General features: G+C 42.6%; 1 protein-coding gene and 1 non-coding gene across 5 annotated transcripts; one reads left to right on the top strand and one right to left on the bottom strand.

Moving 5' to 3' along the window:
- Positions 1-331: 331 nt before the first annotated feature.
- Positions 332-25,058, top strand: ANKRD22 (ankyrin repeat domain 22). 4 transcript variants are annotated; one of them, XM_021696118.2, is made up of 6 exons: positions 332-513; positions 15,661-15,852; positions 19,445-19,552; positions 21,699-21,776; positions 23,976-24,074; positions 24,353-25,058. In XM_021696118.2, exons 1-6 carry the CDS (start codon positions 493-495, stop codon positions 24,428-24,430), a joined length of 576 nt encoding a protein of 191 aa, XP_021551793.1. In that variant the 5' UTR covers positions 332-492; the 3' UTR covers positions 24,431-25,058. The 4 variants fall into 4 exon arrangements, with proteins under 4 accessions (XP_021551793.1, XP_021551790.1, XP_021551791.1 ...); XM_021696115.2 differs by lacking the exon at positions 332-513 and adding an exon at positions 8,534-8,969; XM_021696116.2 differs by lacking the exons at positions 332-513; positions 21,699-21,776 and adding an exon at positions 8,534-8,969.
- Positions 19,268-19,340, bottom strand: TRNAK-UUU. Its single transcript has one exon. It is a non-coding gene; the product is annotated as a tRNA-Lys (tRNA).
- Positions 25,059-25,546: the final 488 nt, after the last annotated feature.

Raw genomic sequence — 25,546 nt, 5'->3', positions numbered from 1 at the left:
GCCTGTGGCAGGTAAACATGGTTCTAACAAGTGAGTTTGCTCAACCCTAGCCTTTCTCAATAGCCACTGAATACCAGATTTCAATTAGGAAATGTCTTATATACAATGCCCTATTTTGAACCCTGAGTCCTTCCTGAGAGGCTGAGAACTTCCCTTTCCCCTTGACTTTGCCCCCTTCTCTCCACATGTCACTACTCGCAGAGCAAATGTGACTCAGAAACCGGTTCCTCAGGGTTGTAATATTAAATGATGCACACTTGGGTCATTACGCCGTAAGCCAATGCCTATGTTTCATTGGGCTGGGTTCTCTAGAAGGTGTGTTGTTGCCTGTGTTACTGGAAGAGCATTCCACAGGTGTGGGAAGAAAGGACGTGCCACCGGCCTCAGCTTCTAGGGACTTTTTCTTGGCTGGGAAGGATTTTATGTTCATCAGAAATACATCCAGAAGATTCAAGAAGCGGTAAGGGTGACACAAATCTGTGAAGGACCAGCATGGGGATCCTATACTCTGAGGTATGTGACCTTTCTGGAAGTAAGATTCCAAAGGTGTTGAAAATTGTTCTTGCTTTTCAAATGTAATTTCCTGTTCCTGTTAAAATGTGTCCTTTCCTGGCTTAGCTTTCTGTGAGAGTGTTAAGCCAAAACAAAGTGCTGTGTATTAATCTTTTTGATACATTTAATATTTTAAGGCAAATTATTTTGCAATTCTAAAACTCTACCTACATCTAAGTAGGGAGCAATACGATAAATATGTCACAATGTCCAGATGTTTGTGGGGGTAATTTGGATCTTGCAGGCACTTATGAAAATGGAATTAATGGAGTCATGTTTTCTGATGTCAAACTTCCAGAGGAAAAGTGAAAATTGTACCCAACTGGATTTTCTAAACATACAAAAGTAGACTGGCTCCTTTATGGAACCACACGGACAGAGCGACACCTTTCAGCTTGGCATTTGAAAAGAAATTCACTATCAGCAATTATAAATAGAGATCATCCCTATATAGAAGAGGGATAAATGCAGACTATATTTTTGATGCTTTGAGTTTTTTCTTTTCACATCTGATAAATACAAAAAATGTCTCCCCCTGTATTGAAAGTAACCTATTAGAATCAAATATATTTGTAATACTGTTTCAAAGAAGTACAAGTAATGTATACACAAGAGTATAAGAGGTGTAATGATGTTATTATTCACAATTTATCCCTTTCCTCTCTAACACAACCAGTTATTCTGCATTTCATTACAAATGCTCAACAGAACCTCCTTGGGTAGTTCTTCTCCTCATATTAAAGGCAGTTTCTCTGCATTTGCAATTATTTCTAATGCCTGTCCTGTGCGTGTGCATGTGTGTGTGTCTTTCTATAGTCAGTGTACTCTTTGATTAGTTTAAAATTGCAGGTATGTCTTGCTCAGTGACTCTAGTTTGGTGAAGAGATCCTATATATGAAACTGACAATACATGCAATATTCTAAAATGCTACTACTCTGGGGTTTCTCAAACTTTAGATTGCTGGAGTTAGAGGAACCTAAAAAACAGGAACTTGTTTAATGCAATGTCGAGAGCCCCCAGCCCAGATAGTCCATTTCACTCAGTCTGTGGTAAGGTTGGCAAACTTAGCTTTTAGGGGAGCATCCCAGGTGATTCTCCCATAGGTGATCAGTTTACCCCCCATGGGAGAGAAACACTACTCTAAGGTGAGGGCTTTTCAAATTTTAATGTGAGTACAGATCACCTACGCTCTTGTTCAACTGCAGATTTTTGTTCTGTAGGTCTGGGTGGGCCTGAAGATTATGCACTTCCATTCCTTGATGCTTATGTTGTTGGTCCACGGACCACACTTTGAGTAGCCAGGTTGCAATCTAGGTCCTGAGAATAATTACGTTAAAAAAAAAAAAAAGTCTCTGCCTGCGCAGTGCAATTGTTTGTTGATTAGGTGTTGATTTGGCAAGTAGTTGAGTTGAGTCAAGGTGAGGTAAGATATGTTGAATTGTTTTTAAGTATTGTTGGGGAAAAGAAAATTTTCTTCTACTTTTCAAAATTTCTTCTGGTTTGTCTAAGAACTACATTGACCTGAGACAGATTAACAGGAGAAAATCAAATTTAATTTTGTATTACATAGGGGAACCCTATGTATATGAGAGTTCAAAGACAGAAAGGTAATATGCCATCCTGAGCTAAGACATGGGATAGGAGTCCAGGATTCAATGGAGAGGAGGCTAATCCACAGGCAAAGAGAAGAGCAGGTGTTTCACAATGAGATGTGCGCCCTGCCCTACGAAGGGCCACTCAGATAAAATTTATCTCTGGTAAAAACTCTCATTCTGGGAGAGACCCCTAATTTAACTTCTTCCATAGTTCAGGGAAGGGAAAAGTTTCTCTTGAGACTGCTGGATCTTGATTGCCTCTAGTCCAAAAGAGTTCACATGTCAAAGTGGCATATTTTTTGGGAGACTTACTCTGAACCCCTTCAGCATCAATGAGAATATCCCCAGAAGTGGAATCAATGTTTCACTTTTCAAATATATGGAGGACAAAGTGACTTGGAATTTACTATGATATTTAAAGACAAATTCAACAACCACACACATGCAAATCCACATGCATACACACACCCCTAAAAAGCCCTAGCATACCTAGAAGCTCAGAGGTAATTATTCAAAGCTCATAATTAATATTGAACCAAAGGTAGCCTAAGGTAGTGTTGAAATAGATGCTTTGGCCAGACCACTCCATATCACAAGTGGAAGTGGATTCTAAGCCCTTCCATCTGATTGTGCACACTTGTCCACTAACTCTAGTGTTAGCCACGTGAAACACAGGAGCCCCTGGGAAGTCCGCCATTTCCAGAAAGAAGATAGTTGACCACCATTTTGGCAAATAGTTTCTCAACTTGCAGAATTCCCCCTTGATATCAGCTTGTTTTTTCTTTTTTTTCTTAAGGTAAAAGTAGCCATCACTGAGGATAGTAAAGGCATTGGTAAGACTAGCTTGGGTGGCAGGTTTGTATCAGGAGTAAGATGTTGAATCTTCCCTATTGTCAGCTGTGTCGAGGATGCTGTTTGCGGAATGCCTCTGTTTATTCTGCTGTCTCGTTACTCCCCAGCAGCTGATCCCGGGAGATACTCAGCTGGTATGAGCATGCTCTCACTGAGCCCTGCTGCAAGGACTGGGGCTGTGTGCTGGATTTAGACACTTGGCATTTTCAGTTGACAGAGTGGTGATGCCCAGGGCAGTGGATTCTAGAGCTGCACCAATTCTGCCCAAGTTCTTGAAGATACTCAGTATCCCCAGATACCACCTTCTTGATATGTAGACTAACACTGTGTTATTACATGCCCAGGACTGGAATAATCTGGCTTGAGCAATGGATGTAAGTGCTGAAAAGAAGTGGGCCCTTTTAGATCAGAAGAAAGCTTAGCTGCAACTGTAGTTACGTGTGGGAGTTACTTGTGAATGGAAAAAAAAAAAAAAAAAAAAGCTTAGTCTTACTCTCTGGTGTCCTGATGCAGAAGGTCTGGGGTGGATCTTCTGTGAGGTTCTCCCATCTCTAATTTTAAAGAAGTTGAGACGCTCTGGAGTAATCCCTCAAATACATAAACATAACCTACTCATCTGTGATGTATATACAGGGCTCTCTTCTGCCCTCTGCCAATGGCTCTGCGTTGCCCAGGTATAAAGAATGGGAACCACTAAATTAAGAACAGGGCAAGAGCCAGCCAGACCTGCCCCATTCCTTGGGCCTAGACTGCCTCACAGTACCTTTAAAAAAATTTTTAATTCCAGTATAGTTAACATACAGTGTTATATTAGCTTCAGGTATACAATATAGTGATTCAACACTTCTCTACATTATTCAGTGCTCATCATGATAAGTGTACTCTTCATCAGGCATCTATTTTTTAAAAAAATGTTTAGTAAAGTTCAACTTCCCACTTTGAGTGTGGGGAGCTCTTTTACATTGGGGATGAAGGCTTGTCATTTTTTCCTTAGAAAATTCTATGTTCCCCTACTCCTCTTGGGTTGATTGGCTGGGGCCCTGCAAATCTGACTGATAACTGAAATATTAACAAAAGAAAAAGATACAGAAGTTTATTAGCATGGGCATCTTGCATACGCTTGGGAGCACCCAGCGATGAGTGACTCACAGGGGTGATTAGAACTTGGGCTCTTACAGCATCTCAACAAAAGGACCGCACGTTTTCAGAGAAGTGACCAGACACAGGAGAAGCACTTTGAGTTTCTAGGGTGGCAAACTGTGGAAGACAAATATACAGTGGAGCTAATGGAAGACAAAGGCTATGTAGTCAATTTTATTATGTCGATTCCTTTGGTGACTTCTCTGGGCTGACAAGGTGACTTTTGTCCTTCCTGGCAGAGAGGGGAGGGGAAGCCCTTCCATAAATTTATGTCATGCTTTTAGCTAAATAGGAGGAAGGTGGAGAGCTTTCCTTGTATCTGCTCTTCTCAGTTGACTTCAGCTTAAAATAATTATTATGCCAGAGGTATATTTTGGGGTGTATATTCTGCAAATATAAATATATATATATATATTCATTTTATAACTGGAAATTTGTACCTTTTGACTCCTTTAACCAATTTAGCATATTTCACCTCCCCCACCCTACCCTAGGCAACTGCTAATCTATTCTCATGCACTGGATTTTTTGCTTTTGTGGTTTTTATTTTGCTACTGTTGATGTTGTTTAGATTCAACATATGAGTGAGATCATATGGTATTCATCTGTCTGTGTCTGACTTATTTCAGTTATCATAATGCCCTCAAGGTCCATCCATGCTGCAAATGACAAGGTTTCATTCTTTTTTTATGGCTGAGTAATAGTCCATGGTATGTATATGCCACACCTTTATCCATTCATCCATCAGTGGATATTTAGGATGTTTCTGATATATTTTTAAGAAAGAAGGGAGAATAAGGAAGCATTCCCATGTCGGTTCTAACATCTGCAACAGAGGATGTGCTTAGAGGTCAGTGACAGGACCTAGATTGGAATAATCAACCCCTTCTAGGGGAGCTGGGCTCTTAAACAGGCCTGACTCATTTAAGCCCTTATCAAACATATTTGTTCACACTATTTACAATCACAGCAAACATTTAATTAGGGCTTCTTATATTTGTGGTCATGTTCTAAGCACTTCATGTGCATTAACTGATTTAATACTTAGAGCAACCATATAAGAGAATCACTATTATTATCTTAATAATAATATTATTATTATTATTACAAATGAAAAATTGAAGCAGAGAGTTTAAGTAACTTGCCTAGAGTAATGCAGCTAAAAGTACTTCCTGGCTAGAGACCGGAGGCTGCAAGAGGAGACTTGTGTTTGTCTACTCAAGGAAATAATGCTTACACCCACTGATGAACACACAGAGTTCTTTGTCTACTTGTTTTCTCAATAGGGACACCATACTCCATGAATGAGTTGGTCTTAACCACTCTACTTATTGCTAGTACTGCAAAGTACTACAAGAATTAGAAAGAAGGAAGATGTGTAAGAACTCAACTCAAAGAGGTCAAGAATTCATGCTTAAGGGACCTGTAGAATCTTCTGTAGACTCTTGATTCTATCAGCTGGGGTAAAAGGCCCCAAAAGAAATATCTTGAAAATCATATCAGAATGAGGTATCCCTCAAACCTGGGAAGGTCTAATGATAAGGTGATCTGTGAACAGAGGCACACACACACGCCCACGCCACCACCACCACCTCCGTTAACATTAATCTTTTGGGCATGGGTCTTTTTGTCAGCGAGGCAGATGTTACTATAGAAAAAGGCACAAAAGAGGAGAAAGATTGTATTGAAGAATAATGTCCACAGAGAGCAATGGAGGTCAAACAGGGCTTTTGGGCAGAGCTGGTTGAGTCGAGGAGGAGAACCCAGGGAGACAGAGAGATGTGGGCAATGGGAAGCCATTGGACTGAAAGTCAAGAAAATGTAGAATTCAGTACTGACTGCATTGGGAACTCTGTGGGACTTTATATCTATAAAACGAAAGCAGGGTGAGGTCAGGTTTAGCATCGTGTCATTCCGTGATATGAGAAAAAGGAAAGGCAGAGACAATGGAAATAAAATGCCTCCTTCACAATCTTACCAGCTCTCTCTACTTTGTGTGTTGAACCCTTAGTATTGGCACTGTGTATTAAAAAGTAAATAAATAAATAAAGCACTACTCTAACTGCTTTCTTAATTCTTCCTTATAGAAGTATTTTTACAAACGATACTGTACTAAGTCACATTTCTAAAAGGAAATGATAACTTGAATGCAGGAACAGAAACCAGGGCCAAAAATTTGTTAATATTTCTTCATTCAATCATCCATTTATGAATCCACAATATTTGTTGATCACACACTGCATTCCAGACACATGCTAGTGCCTGGTAGATAGTGATAAGTAAGTAAAAGTGGACCCTGACCTCTTGGAGCTACCAGTTTAAAAAATGAATATACACGGGGGCAGCTGGGTGGTTCAGTCGGTTGAGTGTTTGTCATGATCTTGGGGTCCTGGGATGGAGTCCCCGAGTCCTGCATCGGGCTCCCTGCTCAGCGGGGAGTCTGCTTCTCCCTCTGCCCCTCCCCCTGCTAGTGCTCTCTGTCTCTCTCTCTCTCTAGCTTGCTCTCTCTCAAATAAATAAAATGAATATACACATGTAAAAATAAGTATAAATAATGAAAAGTGACATTGAGGAAGCATTAAGGGGAGGGGTGCACATATGCTCTTTGACCTGAAGGACTCCTCTTAGGTAGTGACACCGGAGCTGAGTTCTGAGGAATAAGCACCAGTCTTGGGAAGCTTGGGGAGAGAGTCCCAGGCAGAGGGACAGATGTGTGGAGAATTGGAAGTATGGATGGCTGAGCCCACTGGAATGATGGACGGAGTGGTGCACGCAGGTGTGGTGGTGACAGCACCCCGTGCAGGTCCAGGCAACAAGGTTCACTGTCTGTACAGAGTTTAGAGATTCATAAATCTGGCTAAAGGTTGTTCTGCTTCTTAGTATCACCCACGCTCCAGTAATTCTAGCTTGGTCCTCCTCACCCTTGGGTAGCCATTGTTTGACAGAAGGTCCGGGTGCCCAGGAGGCTGTGCGGGTGATGTTCCTTCTTCCTCTGGGCTCTGCACTCACCTGCTTGGTGGTCTGAGGTGGTAGGGAGATATCTGGGCTTCTGATCTGTTCCATCCTGGCAGCTGGAGCCCACCCTTTCTCCTCCTCATGGGGAAAAGCTTTCTTGCTCTCTCCTGGTCGTCGTCACTGACCTCAGAACTTCTAGGGTCTGAAGTCCAGCACTGGGTTCCTCTGGCCTCCCAGCAGTGAAGACAACATAGTCTCAAGCAGACCTTGTAGGAGAAAGAACACAAAACAGATAACTGTGTGCCCTGCCTCCATGTATCCTCATTGCTACTATTCCTCACAATCCAGCCACTTCTGGGACCTTCCTTCATGTTCCATAAAAGCTAAATGGGCCTAAGGCAACCTTTGAAAAAAACAAAAACAAAAAAACCCCTGTGCCTTTTTATTGACCTGGAGGAAAGAATTTACTAAGAAATTTCCAAATCCCAGTATGTGACAAAATGAGTCATCAGAAAGAATGGCCTGAGATTAACTGTACAAATAAAATGAAACCTTTGATATTGTTCCCTAGGATTGCTTAATCTGAAGGAGAAGAACATATCTTCTTTTGTTTTCTGAGAAGACTTCATGAGTGCACCAGAATTACCTGAATCATTTTGCTTCAAAAAGCACAAATCCTTCTCCGAAGTCATTAGGAAACATTTTATAGGATGGAGCTTCATCATCGGATGGTTAATGAGCAACCTACCAAGCCCTCTGAAGCTCAGGCGGAGTTCCACATGATCTTTCTGTAGACTGGGAAGAAGTTCCATTACTCTTTAGGGGAAACAACATTGAAAGTGGGGTTCAGGGAACATCTGGCTCTTAGAGACATCTGTAATGGTGCAAGCAACTCAGATATTTCTTTTTTTTTAAATATTTTATTTATTTATTTGAGAGAGAGCGAGAGAGCACAGGCAAGGGGAGGGGCAGAGGGAGAGGAGAAGCAGAGTCCCTGCTGAGCAGGGTGCCCCATAGGGACTCAATCCCAGGACCCTGAGATCATGACCCGAGCCGAAGGCAGACGCTTAACCGGCTGTGCTCCAAACATGATCATGTTAAGTAATATCTACCGAATATTTTAGTTGATATCCACATGCTGAACGTGTCATGCATTACTGAGAGACACTTCTTAAATTTTAGGGTCTGGGAAAGTGAGACACACAGTGGGACAGGGGTGGGGTTCTAGCACCAAGTTTGGGGGTATTTTTAAAGCCAGGCACACGGGAAGCCTAAAAGGCACAAAGAGTTGTCCCTGATGTTCCAAGTTTCCAGAGTTTCTGATGCTCCTCACCTTTTATTACTGTAAGGGTTGCAGTGTTTCATTTTGGCTTTACTTTTATTATGGGGCCTCCTTCCTTGTACCTTTGCAGTGATTCCCAACCCTCTCTGTGCCTCAGACACAGCCAGAGAACCTTTAAATAACACTAACGCTCGCACCTTACTCGCTATACCCTCCTCCCAAGGTTCTAATTCGGTGGCTAGTAGTGGGATCTGAGTCTGTACTATAAAAGAGATGCTTAGTCAGACTTGAGAACCACTGAGCTGAAACACTGAGGTGGTTCTCACATCAAGGCAACAATCTGGTTAGGGAGACCAGACTTAATGCACAGGAAAAAGGCCAGCGAGCAGCATGAGGAACTGTGTGGTCCTTGTCGTGGGTAGGATGGATCAAGAAGGTTTCACGGATGTGAACCATGAACTGGGCTTTGAGGGAACCATACAGCTCCCAAGCAGGTGCAAAGACAGAAGACAGAAATGAACGCAGCATGCTCCTGAATTTGCTGGAGTGTTGTGAGCAGAGACGAGAGGAACAGATGAAATTGGAGAGAAAGGTTGGTTTATCAGTGTGCTCTGTTCACCCTGTGTCTTAGTCTTTCAGGCTGCACAGAGCACAACTCTAGGGGACGCCCTCCACAAGTTAGTCGATGTGGACTCACGCACGCACACTTTTGGTAAATATTCCTTCTCTTCAATCTCCTCACTGCCACCTTCCCCTGTGTCCCCACTGAAGTCTCATGGTGGTCTCTACTTCCATCTACTTCTTTCTTGTTCACCGTTGTTGTTTTATTTTATTTATTTACTTTTTTACCTTTTTAAAAAAGATTTTATTTATCTATTGGAGAAAGAGAGAGTGTGAGAGAGAAAGCACGAGCCGGGGGAGTTGTAGGCAGAGGGAGAGGGTGAAGCAGGTTCCCTGCTGAGCAGGAAGCCCCATGTGGGACTCAATGCTTCACCGACTGAGCCACCCAGGCGCCCCTCCAGTGTTGTTTTATGACCATGGCTTGAAGTCTTTGCTTGTGTCCCTTTCTCTATTTTCCCACTTCTGTCCACTGTCCTCTAAGACCCACTTCTACCTTCCTTGATTCCTGAGCACAATGTCCCCTTTCTTTCTGTTCCCCGGGGTCATCCACAATGACCTCAACATCACAAGCCTTTCCTCTCCTTTCTGGACCTCTCTCTGCCTCTGCTCCAAATCAGCCACCCAACGTGATGGTCCATGAACTCTCATCGGGACCACATTCAGTCAGCAACATTTAGGATTTGGCACCTCTGCCTCCTCTCTAACTCCATAAATGGTCCCATTTCCCATGAGATCACATGCGCTGACTCTGCTTCTAGTCCTCCTTTGTGTTGCTGTCTGCTTGTCTCTCTCCATTTCCACATCCGTCCAGCTCCACCTGTTGTCCGTGAGTTGTCCATTCGGTCTGAATCCCAAGATGAGCTGCTCCTCCCAATCCCCTGCGGTCAGACCTGTTTCCTAACCTTTGTTCTTTGCCCCCCTCACCTTCTCCACCCTTCCTTGATTGACGAAAACCATGAGCCTTCCTTGTCGCCTCAGCCCACCGAAGCTTCCTCCTGGGTTTCTACAACCGGAGGCTTCAAGCAATGTCCTATTTGTGTTCATGTCCTGCAGCACTTTTCATGATCGCTGCCCCGAATTGTCCCCACCATGTTCCAGAGCCTCTTCCTTCCTTGTCTCAATCCTGTCTCCTTAGTTATTAACCAGTTTGTCGATTTAAATGTAATGGTGGCTTCTTGAGTTCATCTGTATATGCCTGTCTCTATTGATGATAGATCCATATTGGCATAAAGCCTGAAGATCAAACCACAGACTTTCGGGCAAACATTTTAGCCAGTGTGAAGCTCTTTGTATCCCAACCACCTGCTTTTCCTCTTTTGCTTTGCTCAGAGCCGGGATTGTCATCCGGTTTGGGACAGTCAATGTTTCCACTGTTATTCTGTATCTCACCAGCTCTTCATTCTCTTTCACGATCACCTCTGCCCATCTTTCCTGGCTCCTCGTGTTTTTTAATAATGGTAAGAGAAGCTGACCTTAATTGAGGGTTTATTCTTATGGGTCTGATCTGAGCTCAGTGCTTTATCTGTGCAGTCACAATTCTGTGACCTGATAAAGAAGATGTGATTTTTTTTAATTAAAAAAATTTTTTTTTTTTTGAGAGAGAGAGAGCATGAGGGGGGTTGTGCAGAGGGAGAGAGAGAATCTGAAGCAGACTCTACACCCAGCTTGGAGCCCGACTTGGGGCTCGATCTCACGACCCTGAGGTCATGACCTGAGCCGAAATCAAGAGTCAGATGCTCAACCAACTGAATCACCCAGGCGCCCCAAGAAGTTGTGATTATTAAATGTAGAAGGGAACTAAGCACAGAGAGGCTAAGTAAGTTGTCCTAATAACACGACTCTTATGTGGTGGGGTCGAGATTGGAGCCCAGAGGGTTTGCTTCCTGAGCGTGGGTTTACGACCCCTTGACACCAGCACTTTGCTGCCGCTGTGCAGGACTTGGGCTGGACCCTGCTGCCTCCCTTTGTGCACCGCTTGCTCCCGCTTGGCTTTCACAACCCAACCTGCCACAATTCCTCTCCGGTCACATCGCCTGATTCCTCATAGACCCTGTGCTCAGGGCCCTGTGGTCTGCCTTCTGCCCATTGCTCTATGAGCATTGGTGGTCCTTCATGGTCAGATCCAGAACCTCCCCTTACACTCCACTCCCTAAGTCCATCTTCCTTCTTGAAATTCTTCCTTCTTTGCACCTGGGTCGTATCTTTTTCCGGTTTCTCCTGCAACCTCCCCGACCACTACTTCTTTACCTCTTGCCAGATATCGCTACAGCTAGATCAGCTTGGAGAAGAATCTGAACACAGAAGCAGGAAGCGGCCCAGGGCAGAAGAGGACTGACCAGTGTCCTGAGCGTGTAGACTGTAGCTTGACTGGGGTGTAGGTGGAACCAGACATGACCTCAAATGCAAAGACCTATAGCCAAAAGACATTGTGAAGGCTGTTTTGCAAACTGCCTGCAGTAACGAGAACCAGGGTGTGTGCGTGCTACGGTCATTCCCCTGGCTTTCATTCCTGGCCCTGCCACTTATGAGCTGACTATAGGTTAGAAAGACAACCTCCCTCAGTTTCACTGATACAAAATGGGTGTGATAATACTATTTAGCTTAGAGGGTTGTGTGAAGGTTAAATGAACTAACCGAGGCACTCAATAAAAGTTACCTCATATTATAATTTATTCATACACCTACTCACCAAATAAACACTGAATGCCTACTATGTGTCAGGCTTATGTGGGATGCTGGGGATACAACGTACGAGTACAGACAGAATACCCACCCTTATGTAGCTTTCAGTCTAGCAGGGGAGATAGCTGTTAGTAATACTCGTGCCTTTATTTACGTAAAGATTTTATGTAATTACTTTAGAGAGAGAGCGCGAGAGAGCACATGCACAAGTAGGGGGAAGGGCAGAGGGAGAGGGAGAGAATCCCAGGCAGACTCCATGCTCAGCATGATGTCCGACGCGGGGCCTGATCCCACAACCCTGAGATCATGACCTGAGCCAAAACCAAGAGTTGGAAGTTTAACTGAGCCACTCAGGCGCCCCAGTGCCTTTGTTTACTTAGATCAATGGTACAGATAAGGCAGTGGTAAGAGTTGAAGTTGGAAAGACAGGATTCGTGAGATCTGAAGAATCCTGTGTCAGCTCAAAGAGAGCATCCTAACTCAATTGGTCACCAAGTGACCAAAGTTTTCAGTAGGGAAGTGACACGAAGCTGCTGCTTTTGATGGGTGGCCTTGGGGCTGGAAGGGCAAGACAGAGAGAAGCAAGACCAGTCATCTGCTAGTTCTGCAACAGTCCTGGTGAGAATGACAAAGATCTGAACTGGTACTTTGACCATGAGGATGGACAGAAGAGTACTAAGGGATAGAATCATCATGACAATTTCCCAGGTTCTCCACTGGTTTCCTCTTCACCGAGAGTTCCCCTAAGTCCCAGAAGCTTCAGAGGTCAGCAGAATTCATAATAACTCTTCCCTCAACCCCAGTGGACAGCCTCTTCCTCTTTCTGGGCCCCAGCTTTCTGTTGGCTTTCCTTCTGCCCTTGTCAGTGCTTTTGTGACCCTGAGCTGCCCCCTGGTGGACACTGGGAGTTCTCAACAGCATAAAACCTTTTCTGGGGTTCACTCAACTCCTGGGACCCACCACTTGTGTGTCTAATTGAACCAGGGGGACACTTTACTTTGCACACACAGGAACTCTGTGCCTGGGTATAGGAAGATTAGGAAAGATTAGATAAATCGGGTTAATATGTTAAGTACGATCACTCGAGTGGGATTAAGAAAGCACTCAGAGGCACCCGGTGTCTCTTGAAGGCAAACTGTCTACTTTCCCCCTTCCTCCTTTCAGCGGACTCTCTGAAAAGATTTTTGAGGAGCCCAAGCAGAGGGGGCGTATTTGGTGTCCTCTGGGAATGTGGGCCCAGCGTCACAAGTGTTGTCAAAGCTCTTAACTTTTCTTAAAGCTTTTAACTTTTTAAGAGAAGCTGGAAAGCCCGACGACATGAAATATTCCAGTATTTTTCATGTTGTAATTTAAAATGTTTAGACAAGAAAAATTAACTCTATAGCTACCCATTTTCAATTCACAATTGTGTAATTATGTAGCTCTGTGTGGTGGACTATCAGTTCCCAAATGCTAGACCTACAAATGACTAGCAGTAATTAGTGGCAAATTTTCCCTGATTTACAGTGAAATTAAAAAAGAAAGACAGTGAAATAAGTTTTTCCATACAGCTAAATCTATCTAATATAAAGGATGGCTTTTTTCTCTCCTGTGATTGTATCCTTATATATTTTGTTAAAATAGTTCTGTTTTGCACGTACATTTATGTTAAAGTATCTTTTATTTTACAAAATGTTGATTTTGCTTCTCATGTATTCAGTTGGCAAAATTAAGAGTTGGTGACTTAACATTGCCTGTTGTATTTAGCTCCGTTTTATTTGTTATTTAAATTTAAAAGACAGGGCATCCCTACTAAGATAAGGGCGACTCGATGAAAGTTTTTGAGCAGTATTTGTGCTTAAAAAGGACTACTCCTCTGGGGTACCTGGGTGGCTCAGTTGGTCAAGTGTCCGACTCTTGATTTTGGCTCAGGTCGTGATCTCAGGGTCGTGGGATTGAGCCCCGCGCTGAGCTCTGTGCTCAGCATGGAGTCTGCTTGAGATTCTCTCCCTCTCCCTCCCCCTTTGCCTCTCTTCCTGCTCACACTCTTTCTCTAAAATAAATAAAATCTTAAAAAAAAAAAAAAAGAAAGAAAGGACTATGTCTTGACCTTATAGTTGATGTGGAAGATGCATTGGTTGGAGAGACACTTGAGGTCCAGGGTGTGACAGTCATAGGGTGTGACAACATAGAACAATTTTTACTTTATTCCTTTGTTTTGTGACTGAGGACACGGAGACATATGAAGGGAGGAGATTTGTTCAAGGTCACCAGGGAAATAGTAGCAGAACCACGATGACAAGCCAGTTTCCTGATAGCAGATACATGTCCTTTGAACTGCTCGGGTCACTTCTGTGTCATCCAGACAGAAAACCCGGGGACGCGGCTGAGCCCAACTGGTGACGAGGTCTAGTCAAGGGATGACTTCAGGGTAGTAGAAAAGTGATCTGTGTAATTGTGCATTTCTACTGCATTTTGGACCCCTGTATCGTGCTCATTTCCTTTTGGGGTACAGAAGCTCACCTCTTATCTGCTACTGAGCTGACTTTCCGTTAGGATGTTTCTTTCATGAGTTGGGCCTTGGGCTTAAAAGCACCTTTCAAAAGCTCACTGGATGTGGTATCTGGCAATGTTAGAACATGAATTGATTAGCAAATGAACCACCCCAGCTTTGTCACTCAGGTCTGCCTCAGCTGGTGCTTATTAACCGGAATCTGTGCTTCTTTAACTTTGTATTCCTATTGGTGAGCTTGTGTGTGTGTGTGTGTGTGTGTGTGCACGCACTATATTCCCAACTGGTAAATATATTTCACGGGGTGAAGAGTAATGCATTTTATCCTCCTCCCTGTCCCCCAGCAACTGCGGCTGGCGCCCAGGAGAGGTCTGACTTTGTTACCAAATTAAAGAATGACCGAATAAGCAGGAACAATAATTTTCCATAAATTGAGCCCCATCTCTGTGCCCGGTATTATTCTAAGTGCCTTTTTTTTTTTTTTAAGTCTCTAATTAAAATCAGTCTGAGAATATTCAGTATCTCCCCACCATGTGCCAGGGCTGTGTTAGTACTGGGGATATGACTCGAATCGATTCCAGTGATGAGTGGAATGATGCAGCCTCTGTCCGCAGGGCTCCGGCAACCTGAACTTGGACGCCTCCCCTCACTTGTGCAACCTCTCCCCATGCCTGCGACACGTGATTATAAACCATCAAGGAAAGAATGAGAGTTATCTAGTTGCGGCCAAGCAGTGCCAGCATCAGGAAAGGCTTGATAAAGTAAAAATTCAGCGATGGCACGAAGGACAGACAGGTCAACAGGCATCCAGCTGGGCAGAGAGGGGAAAAAAGGATTTGTGCGGAGGGAGCAGTGAGGGCAGGGGCTCAGATGGAAGGACCAGAACATGAGATATTGAAAACAGAAGAGAGGTCCAGAAGGAGGGGCAGAGTGGGCACAGAGGTTGGCTTCAGTCTTACTGGTAAGCTCCCATTGTGCTTTGCAAAGCTCCTTTGAACACTTTCGAAATAAAAAGCGTCGAATCCAGTTAATTAAGTCATTTGTTATTTATATGTTATTTGTCTAAAATAGGTCTTTTCCACTGCACCGGGTTCCTTGAGTACAGGGGGCCATACATCATTGTGTCATCACCTAGGGTGACCCTAAATCCCTCCCATATGCCTATTTTGTCTTCAGTGAAATCCTGCCTTTCTATCCACCCACCAGAGAGTTTCCTCCCTGACCCGAGTCTGCAATATTGTTTCCATGCTTTCCCTCATTCGGTGGACCCATCTGTATGCCAGGCGATCTAGGAAATCCCAAGAGCTTCCTCATGGATTTAAGCTTGGATTTAAGCCTAGGCATGATGGAGACCAAAGATCTCACCTACAAAGCAATCTATTGCAATCTGGAAACACTTGAGCTTTAAGTGACGGGGTGAGGATTTTTCTCTTATGGGGGTTCCATTATACCTGTATTGCAAAATCTGCTTTTGTGTTTCCCGTCTCAGCCTGTCTGCCAGGCAGCCTACCAGAATGACTTGGGTCAAGTGTGGCGGTGGGTGAGAGAAGACAGAGCCTATATCAACGTTCGAGATGGCTTGAATGGAGACACTCCCCTGATCTGTGCTTGTAGGCGAGGACACCTGAGAATCGTTTCCTTCCTTTTAAAAAGAAACGCTGATGTGAACCTCAAAAACCGGGTGAGGCCATGACACATGAGTGGGGAGGGTCATTGACCATGGTTACCCTTTCTCTTCACAGCAATGAAGTAGTGAATGCCGTCCTCTTGTTGCTCGTAGCTCCTGATACCAACTTTTTTTTTTTTTTTGCCTTACTTTAGAGGGACAGACACATACTATTCTATTAAGCTAAAAAGCCAAATAAATCACAGTTCAGTCAGCAGGCATATTTTGTGGTAAATTATGTCCTCGTACTTCTGAAAAAAAAGGTCCTTGTTCACTCATTTGACTAGTGAGAGCTTCTTCCTTTCTTTTCCTCCTCCTCCCCATGCTGTTCCCTGCCTTCCTGCTTCCCTCTTTGGCTCCTCCTCCTCACTATCACAGAAGTAATGGGAAAGATTTCCTGGAAAAAAATATTGACCTGCTGGTGTTATGTCATTAGGTTTTTGCCTCCTGGGTCAATGTTCTCCAGAAGATCCTACAGTTTGCTTTTGGGTTGAAGAATGCTAGTGAGACATTTAAGGACAAACAAGCTCATGGACCAGAGGTTCCTTGAAGCCACACAGAAAGGCATAAAAATTGTATTTAAGATGCAGTGTTAGCTGATGGGATCTTCAGAATCAAGGAAGAGCAGAATACGTGTGTATTGCCGTGAGCATCCTTTCAGAACAACTTCCAACATTCTGAATGTGTCTGCATCATAGCAACAAGCAACATTTAAAGTACACTGAGTAAATATAAAAAGTCATTACTTGTAATAATTATGAGTGCCCTGTTCCCACTCACATACATTCAGTGAGGAAAAGCAGCCTATAGGGCCCCCCTTGCCCCTTCTGGTTCAAGACCAGCTCATTTGGAGCAATAACATATTATCAGAAAATGGATTGCTCCTGGACCTTCTTGTTTATAGTTACTGGTTTTTTTTTTTTTTTTTTTTTTTTTTTTGCTTGGTTGGGTTTAAAAACAAGTCAGGCCTGCACTGAATCTCACAGATATGCAGCTTAGTGGAGTATGACACACTCTCCCTAGCTCACAGCTGAGGAACCAGGTGTGTGTGCTTGCGGTGAGTGGGAGTGACAAAGACAGATGTCTGTGGGTTCATGACCTCTGTCGGGAGACGTATTTATTCGGAAGCTGTGGGCAGGAGATGTTGGTCAACACAGGGATCGGCCCGAGAAGGGACAGAACCTGAGCCAGCCTGCTGGGATCCTCTGGTAATCATGAACATCTTGGAAAGGACTTGAGGGATACGTTAGAAAAATAGAGATATTATCACAAGAAGGGTTGGGCTTACATTTTCTGTTTTTAAAATATTTTTAATGGTTTTTAAATGTTTAATCTTCTTAATTTTCCCCCAATGTTAATCTTGGCACATTAAGAATTTAACCAGTCCCTTCTCATTTCTTAAATCTATGTTTAGGACTTATTTTCAGAAGTACTAAATAAACAAAGGCCTTAAAATAAAACACACAGTTCTGCTGGCAATTCAAATCACATGCCTAACAGAGAACATCAATTCTATGGAAAGCAAATTAAATTAAAACATAAATATACCTTTTTTTTTTTTGGCTTGTCAAATTGACCAGGACTAAAAAAGGAAACCGAGTGTTGATCATGAAGGAAGTTTAAATCATTATGATTTTACCAGAGCACAATTTAACAATACAATATGAAAAGCATTCATACCTTTCACATCAGCAATTATACTTTTAGAAACTTTTGCTAAGGATGAATTTGGAAATGTTGACAAAGCTTTATGAATGAGGATGTCCAAGCAGCATAATTTATAAAAATAAAAAGTTAAAATCTTGGAAAGTCCAACAGATAGGGTTTGGTTAAATAAATTAGAATAGCTCCATTCAGTAGAAAGACACGCAGCTATTATAGTCATATGTTTAGAAGTTTTAAATGGCATGGAAAATGCACGAATTCTTAATGTGAGTTGAAAAAAAGCAGGTATGATTTTGCATATGCAGTATGATCCCACATTTTAAAATTCCACATAATGCATTTATTTTATTTTATTTTATTTTAATATTTTATTTATTTGACAGAGAGAGAGAGAGCACAAGCAGGGGGAGCAGCAGAGGGAGAGGAAGCAGCAGGCTCCCCACTGAGCAGGGAGCCCGATGTGGGGCTCAATCTAGGACCCTGGGATCATGACCTGAGCCAAAGGCAGACGCATAACTGACTGAGCCACCCAGGCGCCCCCACATAATGCATTTTATTTATTTATTTATTTATTTATTTATTTATTTTAAAGATTTTATTTAATTATTTGACAGAGAGAGACACAGCGAGAGAGGGAACACAAGCAGGGGGAGTGGGAGAGGGAGAAGCAGGCTTCCCGCAGAGCAGGGGGAGCCCGATGCGGGGCTCGATCCCAGGACCCCGGGATCATGACCTGAGCCGAAGGCAGACGCTTAATGACTGAGCCACCCAGGCGCTCCCATAATGCATTTTAAAAGACTGGAAGACACTACAGCCAAAATGTCAACAATTATTTCTGGGCTATGATAATGGGTGATTTTAAATTCTGTCATTATATCCTTGTTTAGTTTACAAATTTTTTACAGAGAGCATATTACCTTGATATTAAAAAAACAAAAATTATTCTTATTTAAGAACTGTGCCTCCCCCAAGTTGAAATTAACCTCTCTTTTCTCTCTGGCTTTCTCTCTTTTCCCATTGATTTGGTTGGTATTCCAATCATCATGGCCTGTTTTGCATTATATTTATTGTGTTTGTTTCTGTCTACCTTTCTTTGATTATGAGGCCATGAGGCTTTACATCCGCCCACAGCCCGTAGAAGCTTAAGTCTGTCACCTGATAAATAGTCACATATTTGAAGAATTAAATTGACTTATTTCCATTCTTCCAGCACTGTATGTATGCATGTACGAACAGGGAAGATATGCCACGTGGTTAAGATTTTCCCAGAAACAAACCACAAAATGAATAATTGTATACCAGAGATGTGTCAGGGATAACGATAGCTTTTCACACTGAATTCAGTCCTATGTTTCTATCTCAATGTATTTTTTTCCCCAAAAAACTAACATGCGTGTGAGAATCCATCTTATTTTTTAAAAAATATTTATTTATAGATTTTCGAGAGAGACTGTGCGTGAGGGGGGAGGGGCAGAAGGAGAGAGAGAGAGAATCTCAAGCAGACTTCCTGCGGAGCCCACGTGGGGCTAGATCCCACAACCCTGAGATCATGACCTGAGGCGAAACCAAGAGTTGGTTGCTAACTGACTGAGCCACCCAGGTGCCCTGAGAATCTTCAGATTATACAATGGAGAAGTGGCCTTATTAATCAGACACACTCCACAAAAAGAGTTGCCATGGGTACCATAAAAATAAAAAGCACAAACCAACCTTTTTTAAAAAATAATGTAGTTTTTTTTTTTTTTTTTTTTAAAGTAAGCTCTACTGCCCAACATGGGGCTTGAACTCACAACCCTGAGATCAAAAGTCGCATGCTCTACCGACTGAGCCAGCCAGGCGCCCCACAAACGAAACTTTCTGATATGGCAATCTGAAAATACGAAATTTGAAATAAATATTAATAAAACATTTATTTTCTCTATTTTGTTTTCTTAATTTTCAGAAAGAGAGAAACTGCTTGCATTATGCTGTGAAGAAAAAATTTACCTTCTTTGATTACCTACTCATTATCCTCTTAATGCCCGTTCTGCTTATTGGGTATTTCCTCATGGTGAGTAACACCAGTGTGATCAAAGGGTAAACGGGGAGGAGATCAACAGCATGACTCATCAAGTTTTGCTGGGCCAGTCAGATGTAGAGAAACAGTAACAAAATAAGGCCCTGGTTCTTATTCTGTGCCTAACATAACATAAAAAAAAAAAAATAAGAAAAAATAATTATTTCTAAAAAAAAAAAATGACATTTCCAACATCTATTTAATGCTGGGATTGCAGGAAAGTGAGAAGAAAGGTAGCCAACTAGGTTAATCTGCGGTAAAATCATCTGTGCAATGTTTATTTAGAAAAATAAGTTAATCTTGATTAAGAATCATCCAAAGAAAGCAGAAAATCCCAAATATTAAAAAAAAATTCCCCTGCCACGTCTTTTCTCCTTTTTGGTCAAAAGAGCTTGTGTCTTTGTACACATCTTTGAGTTTCTGATTTTTCTGGACCTGCCCTTGTTGTGTGTTAAAAAGCAGATCCCAAGAGATTTGCAGCCAGAAGTTGAGAAACACGGAACATCTTTATAGAGCATTTCAAGCCAACCTTTTACCTTGACAGAGTTGAATAACAAAAGATATAGTTGGTGTAGGAATGCATTCATTTTATGAGTAGAAGATGAAGCTTGAGATGGTTATTTTTGTTTTTTCAAATTGAGTGATAGCTTTGCACTAACTCATTCCCTTCTTCCCACCTTGTTACCTGGAGTCCGGTTCCATCGTTGAGAGATGACTCAGCAGATGTGTCACTTAATCCAATTAAATGACCAAGCTCCTTTCCCTCTGTAGCTAATAGACCATGCATGTTAGTTACTTTTGCTACCAGAGGCTTCAGAACAGAGTCTGCCAGTTGGAAGTGTAATTACCTCCTTGGGTATTTAAATGTCACAGAACTTGTGGAACTCTAATCAAATATGATCCTGCCGATTTTGATGCTTGGATTTATGGGAAAAAGAAAACATAAGTCCCTGATAAACACATAATCTGCTTCTATCCTGGAAAAGTTCTTGAAAATTAATTGCGTATTTAGTACAGAGCTTTGGTATATTTGTAGTTTCAGGGCGGGCGAGGGACCTACCATTCATTTCCAAAACGATCACAAGGGTGATGAGCAAGACTCGTTCAGAATTTGTTGACACACAACCTTGCTTTCTAAGACCGTCGGAGGTTTAAAAGCTGGAGGCTTCGGCAAAAATACTGATGGTAATGAATAACCGCCTCTGATTGCACAATTTATCCTACTTATTCATGGGGCCGGAAACTGCACATTTGTGATGCACAAGGCATAAGAGAACATTTTAGAGGAAGGGACCAGAAAGGACTGTGTTACTTCAGAGAAAGGTAGGAGGAGACAGGCAGTTTCCACGTTGACGCGGGAGGGAATTACAAAGAAAGAAGGAAAGTGGGTGGGGCTTCCTGCAAGGCAAAAGGGATGACCTTCAGGACTTGCCCATCTGTTCCCTTCGAGAGCTGTGCTCCCTAAAGCAATGGGATGTTGGGGGGATGCTCAAACTGTCCTGTGGTCAGAATCTCAGGGGACTGGGCAGGAAACGTGGATGTCTGAGGAGTCTCATTCATTTCGTTCCTTTGTTCGTTCATTCAGCACATACTTACTGTGGACCCACTCCGTGCACACACTGCTGGGTGGGAGGGATGCAGTGGGGAAGCAAACAGGTGTAGTCCTTGTCCTCGAGAGAGTTAGAGAGTAGTGAAGAATGGGTCATCAATGAAATAACCACAGAACGCATGTAAAATTACTACAAAGTAGGTGATACAGGGAGGTGATCTTCTCCCAGAAGAGAGAGATTTCACCCAGCCGGGTAGGTCAGGGAAAGCCTCCTGGAGGAAGAGGGGCTTGGGCTGGGATATTAAAGATGGATTTACCAGGCAAAGAAGGGAGGTCTAACATGGGGCCCCCGAATTTACATTTCCAATTTCCCGGGTGCTGATGCTGCTATCCCAGGACGGCACTCTGAGAATCCAGACTTTACCTGACTGATATTGGAGGGGGCGGGGTGGTGGGGGAAATTTTAAGAAAGGTGCATAGACGTATAGACATGTTGGGGTTAAAATAAATCCTGTTGAGTAGAATAGTCTAGGCATAAGATGGAGAAAAATTTCATCAATGAACCTCTTCTGTACTTGCTGTTTGTAACAGGTGTCAAAGACCAAGCAGAATGAGGCTCTTGTCCGAATGTTGCTCAATGCTGGTGTCGATGTGAATGCCAAAGACTGTGTAAGTTCGTGTGTTTAGTCATTTTGAAAGAATATTCAAAATGGTTTTTGCAGGCAATGTCTTTGTCACCTACAAAGTTACTTGCTTTATTTTCCTAGACACTTCTACATTTTCCTTTGCTTTCTTTATATTCCATTGTCTTTCTTTCTTTTCGTTTTCACTGCTAGTCAGGCAACCTTGAAGTGGTTTGATGCTGCCACTAAAGTCATGGGAATAAAATCTTTATTGGCAAGAGGACATTTTTTTTTTAAAAGAACCGCTCCCCCTTTGGTGAGAAGCTATGAGAAATGAAGGCTCTGCTAAGAAACTTCCATCCTCCGTAGTTAAGACGCTGGAGGCCGAATGCCTACGTGTCAGTCTAGGCTTGTCACTTTTTGTCTGTGAGTGTTGTGGCCAGGCATAAACTTATTGGACTCTCGGTTTTCTCACCTGTAAAGTGAGGACGTTGATAGCACCCATCTTGCAAGGCTGTGTGCCTGGCGCTTAGTAAGCTCAGCGAGTACCAGCCGCTGCAGCCAAACTCCCAGCCCACCTGTAAGAGAGGCCCCATCTGTAAACTAGATCGGTAAGGATCAAGGTCACATAGCCCAGGTGGTGCTGAGGGCAGTGACCGCCGAGTGGCAGCCCCTAACTTCTTCCTGTTTCTAAATATCAGGTTTTGTTTTCACATTTCGCCCCTGCACGCCTCTTCCTCGCTTAAATGATCATAAATGGATCAAATGTTTATTTGTATGAACTTTTATTTGCTTCTATTGATTGGATGAAATTTTGACTTCCCACTTCTGTATTGAAAAAGTAGGCAAGTTGAAATTTGAGTCGAAAAGAACCAATATTTTCTTTGTGGCCCCTAATTCATTTTATGTTGTGTGTATCTGTGTGCGTGCGTGTGTGTTACCGTTTTGTTTTGTGATGGAGAAAATGTGCCCATCGCTGTTTCTATTCATTATTTACATCGTCTTAGTTTTGGTTATATTGGTATTGCATGTTTAGATGGAGGTAGCTCCATGTGCCTGTGTGTGCATGTGTGAATGTGTGTGTGGGGAGAGAACACAAGAGAATAAGTTTATGAAATGCATGTTTTTCCTTTTATTTAAAATAGGATTTTTGGATTAATTGGAGTAGATGACCACTGTGCTCCACCATTTCCGTACATAACTTTGAAATATATTAAGTAAGATTAAAGATTAGGTAAAAGATTTGTTGAAGATTTTTCTTGGTCTTCTCATTTAAATTCAAAAGGTTGAAAACTTTGTGATGAAAATTGCTCTAGGATATTTTTCTCGTTCTCAGTGTGTCTCTAGCTGGATGATTACGTTCCTGTGCACACTCGTGTGCCCCTATATGCACGCAGACACACCTTCCCCGCCATTTTTCTAAAACGGAATGTTCAGATCGTTTTTCCACCTTTAAGTGATGCGGTGCATTGTATTTTTAGGGAATTAGACTCTTTATTTCACATGGGAACGTTCAGCGCCAGATCTTCCACTTACCATCTCACCACTTAATAAAAATGAGTGATCGCAACATTATTCACTATGATCTCAGAAGAGTTAATAAGGTCTGATATTTCGTCCACATACCAAAGCCACGGTTGCTTGGCCGCATTTTGAAAAGCAAAATTGGGGGGCACAAACACCCTAGCTGTACATTTCTTATCACTTGGAGTTAGTGTTTTAAACTGGTACCAACAGAGCAGATCCACTATTTTAGAACACAGAATACAAGCTCCAGGAAACCTGTATGGGCGGCTTCTCCATAGAGCTGCGCTGCTCCTCTCACTGTGCTAGGACAGTATGAGCACAGCTGCCTTCTTCAGCTTGTGGGGACTTTAATCAACAACCACAGAAGATGATATTTGCAAAAAGGCCCATGAGGGGACCCGCTGGGAGAAAAGATGGCAAGATGATCAAGGGGGTCATCGCCCAGACATATGGAATCCTACCAAGAATCCCTGAGATAATTCGGCAGTAGCGTTGTTTAAGTTGGGAACAGAAAATGAGAGAGGAAGATCTTAAGGGCTTATAGGACATGAATTATATGCACGTGGAGGTGGGAAATGCGTGTTAAGTACGAGAAATGTAGTTGTGCATAGATGGCTTGCAACTGGTTTGCTTAGCTGTAGGCTGTGAGATGTGACACGACACCTGCTAGGGTCGGTGGAGCCCACTGACGAGCCGCAGCGTCGGTCCTCTGTTTCAGGATGGCTGCACCGCGCTACATTATGCTTGCCAAATGAAAAACCAGACCCTTATTCCTCTGCTGCTGGAAGCTCGTGCTGACCCCATGATCAAGAACAAGGTAAGCATCTGTGGACCGTTGTCTGAAGTCTCTTCCAGCAGCATCATCTTCTCATTTTAACTTTGTATTGAAGTGAATTAATTGCCTCTGATGATGTTAACAGCAAAACTAATTGTCCTCATTAAGCAATGAAGTTATCCTATTACTGTTGGAGCCGAATGACATTTAAAGCCCTTACCAAGCATGTGAGTCAGTCAGTCTGGACTCTTCTCTAGACCTTTTGCTTTGACGTTGGACTGTATTGGAGATAAATAACTCTAGTTTCTTTTTCTCTTCAGCGTGGTGAGAGTTCCCTGGATATTGCGCGGAGATTAAAGTTTTCCCAGATTGAATTAATGCTAAGGAAAGCATCATAATCTTTGTGGCCTTGCATGGAGAAGTAGAAGAAGTTAAAGGACTGGATTCTATCTCCATTTTGGACAATTGGTCTGTGGACCGTTGAACCTGGATGCTATGATTTTTTTTTGGTAACCATAATGGTGGTTTCCATAGTTAACATTTTGGAAGAGCTTTGTATTTAGAATTTTCTTTTGCCCAGTGGAGTTCACCATGGTCACGATCCTTCTAGGAGAAACACTAAAGCTCTTGGAGCCTCCATTTTGGTCCAAAAAAAGGTGACGTTTCAAACTCAGTCTCTTCTGAAGAAGAGGATCAGAGTTACCTGGTTCGGTTTTCTCAGCTGTGTGGCTCTTACCAAGAGGCTGTCCTGTGGATATCATGCCCAGAAGACAACTCTTTCTCTCCGTCCTTTTTGAGTAGTAAGAGGAAGATTCAAAGTATCCATATTTGTATAGACTGATATGTTAGAGGGATGGGAGGTGAGCTTCATATGTAAATATTTACTTGGTAAAACAACCTCAATAAAATCATCCATCAGTCGTCAGGGGAGGGAGTATTTATGCCACAGTAATTGGCAAATGCTACAAGTCAGAGCTTTTTCTTTTTCTTTCCAGAGAGCCAATTTCTTTTTTTTAAAATTTATTTGAGAGAGAGAGAGAGAGAGAGCACAGCCAGGGGGAGGGGCAGAGGAAGAGGGAGAAGCAGATTCCCCGCTGAGCAAGGAGCCCGATGCAGGACTCAATCCCAAGACCCTGAGATCATGACCTGAGCCAAAATCAGACACTTAACCTACTGAACCACCCACACACCCCTCCAGAGAGCCAATTTAACCAGCATACCTCTAGACATTTTGCTTTTGATTTTGAACAAAATTACGAAAAGATCAAGATGTTTGTTCAAAAATATCTTTCTGATTCTCTTGTGAATGCAAGGTAGCTACTAAGGTTGTTCATTCTGTTTATATTCTTTGGTAAAATTTAAAATAGTATTGTTAATTATTAGACAAAGGATTTCTTTTTTTTTTATGTTATGTTAATCACCATACATTACATCATTAGTTTTTGATGTAGTGTTCCATGATTCATTGTTTGCGCGTAACACCCAGTGCTCCATGCAGAACGTGTCCTCTTTAA

Source organism: Neomonachus schauinslandi, chromosome 6 (assembly GCF_002201575.2).
Source record: "Neomonachus schauinslandi chromosome 6, ASM220157v2, whole genome shotgun sequence".
In the NCBI taxonomy this organism is placed as follows: Eukaryota; Metazoa; Chordata; class Mammalia; order Carnivora; family Phocidae; genus Neomonachus; species Neomonachus schauinslandi.
This window is presented reverse-complemented; position numbering and strand designations above follow the sequence as displayed.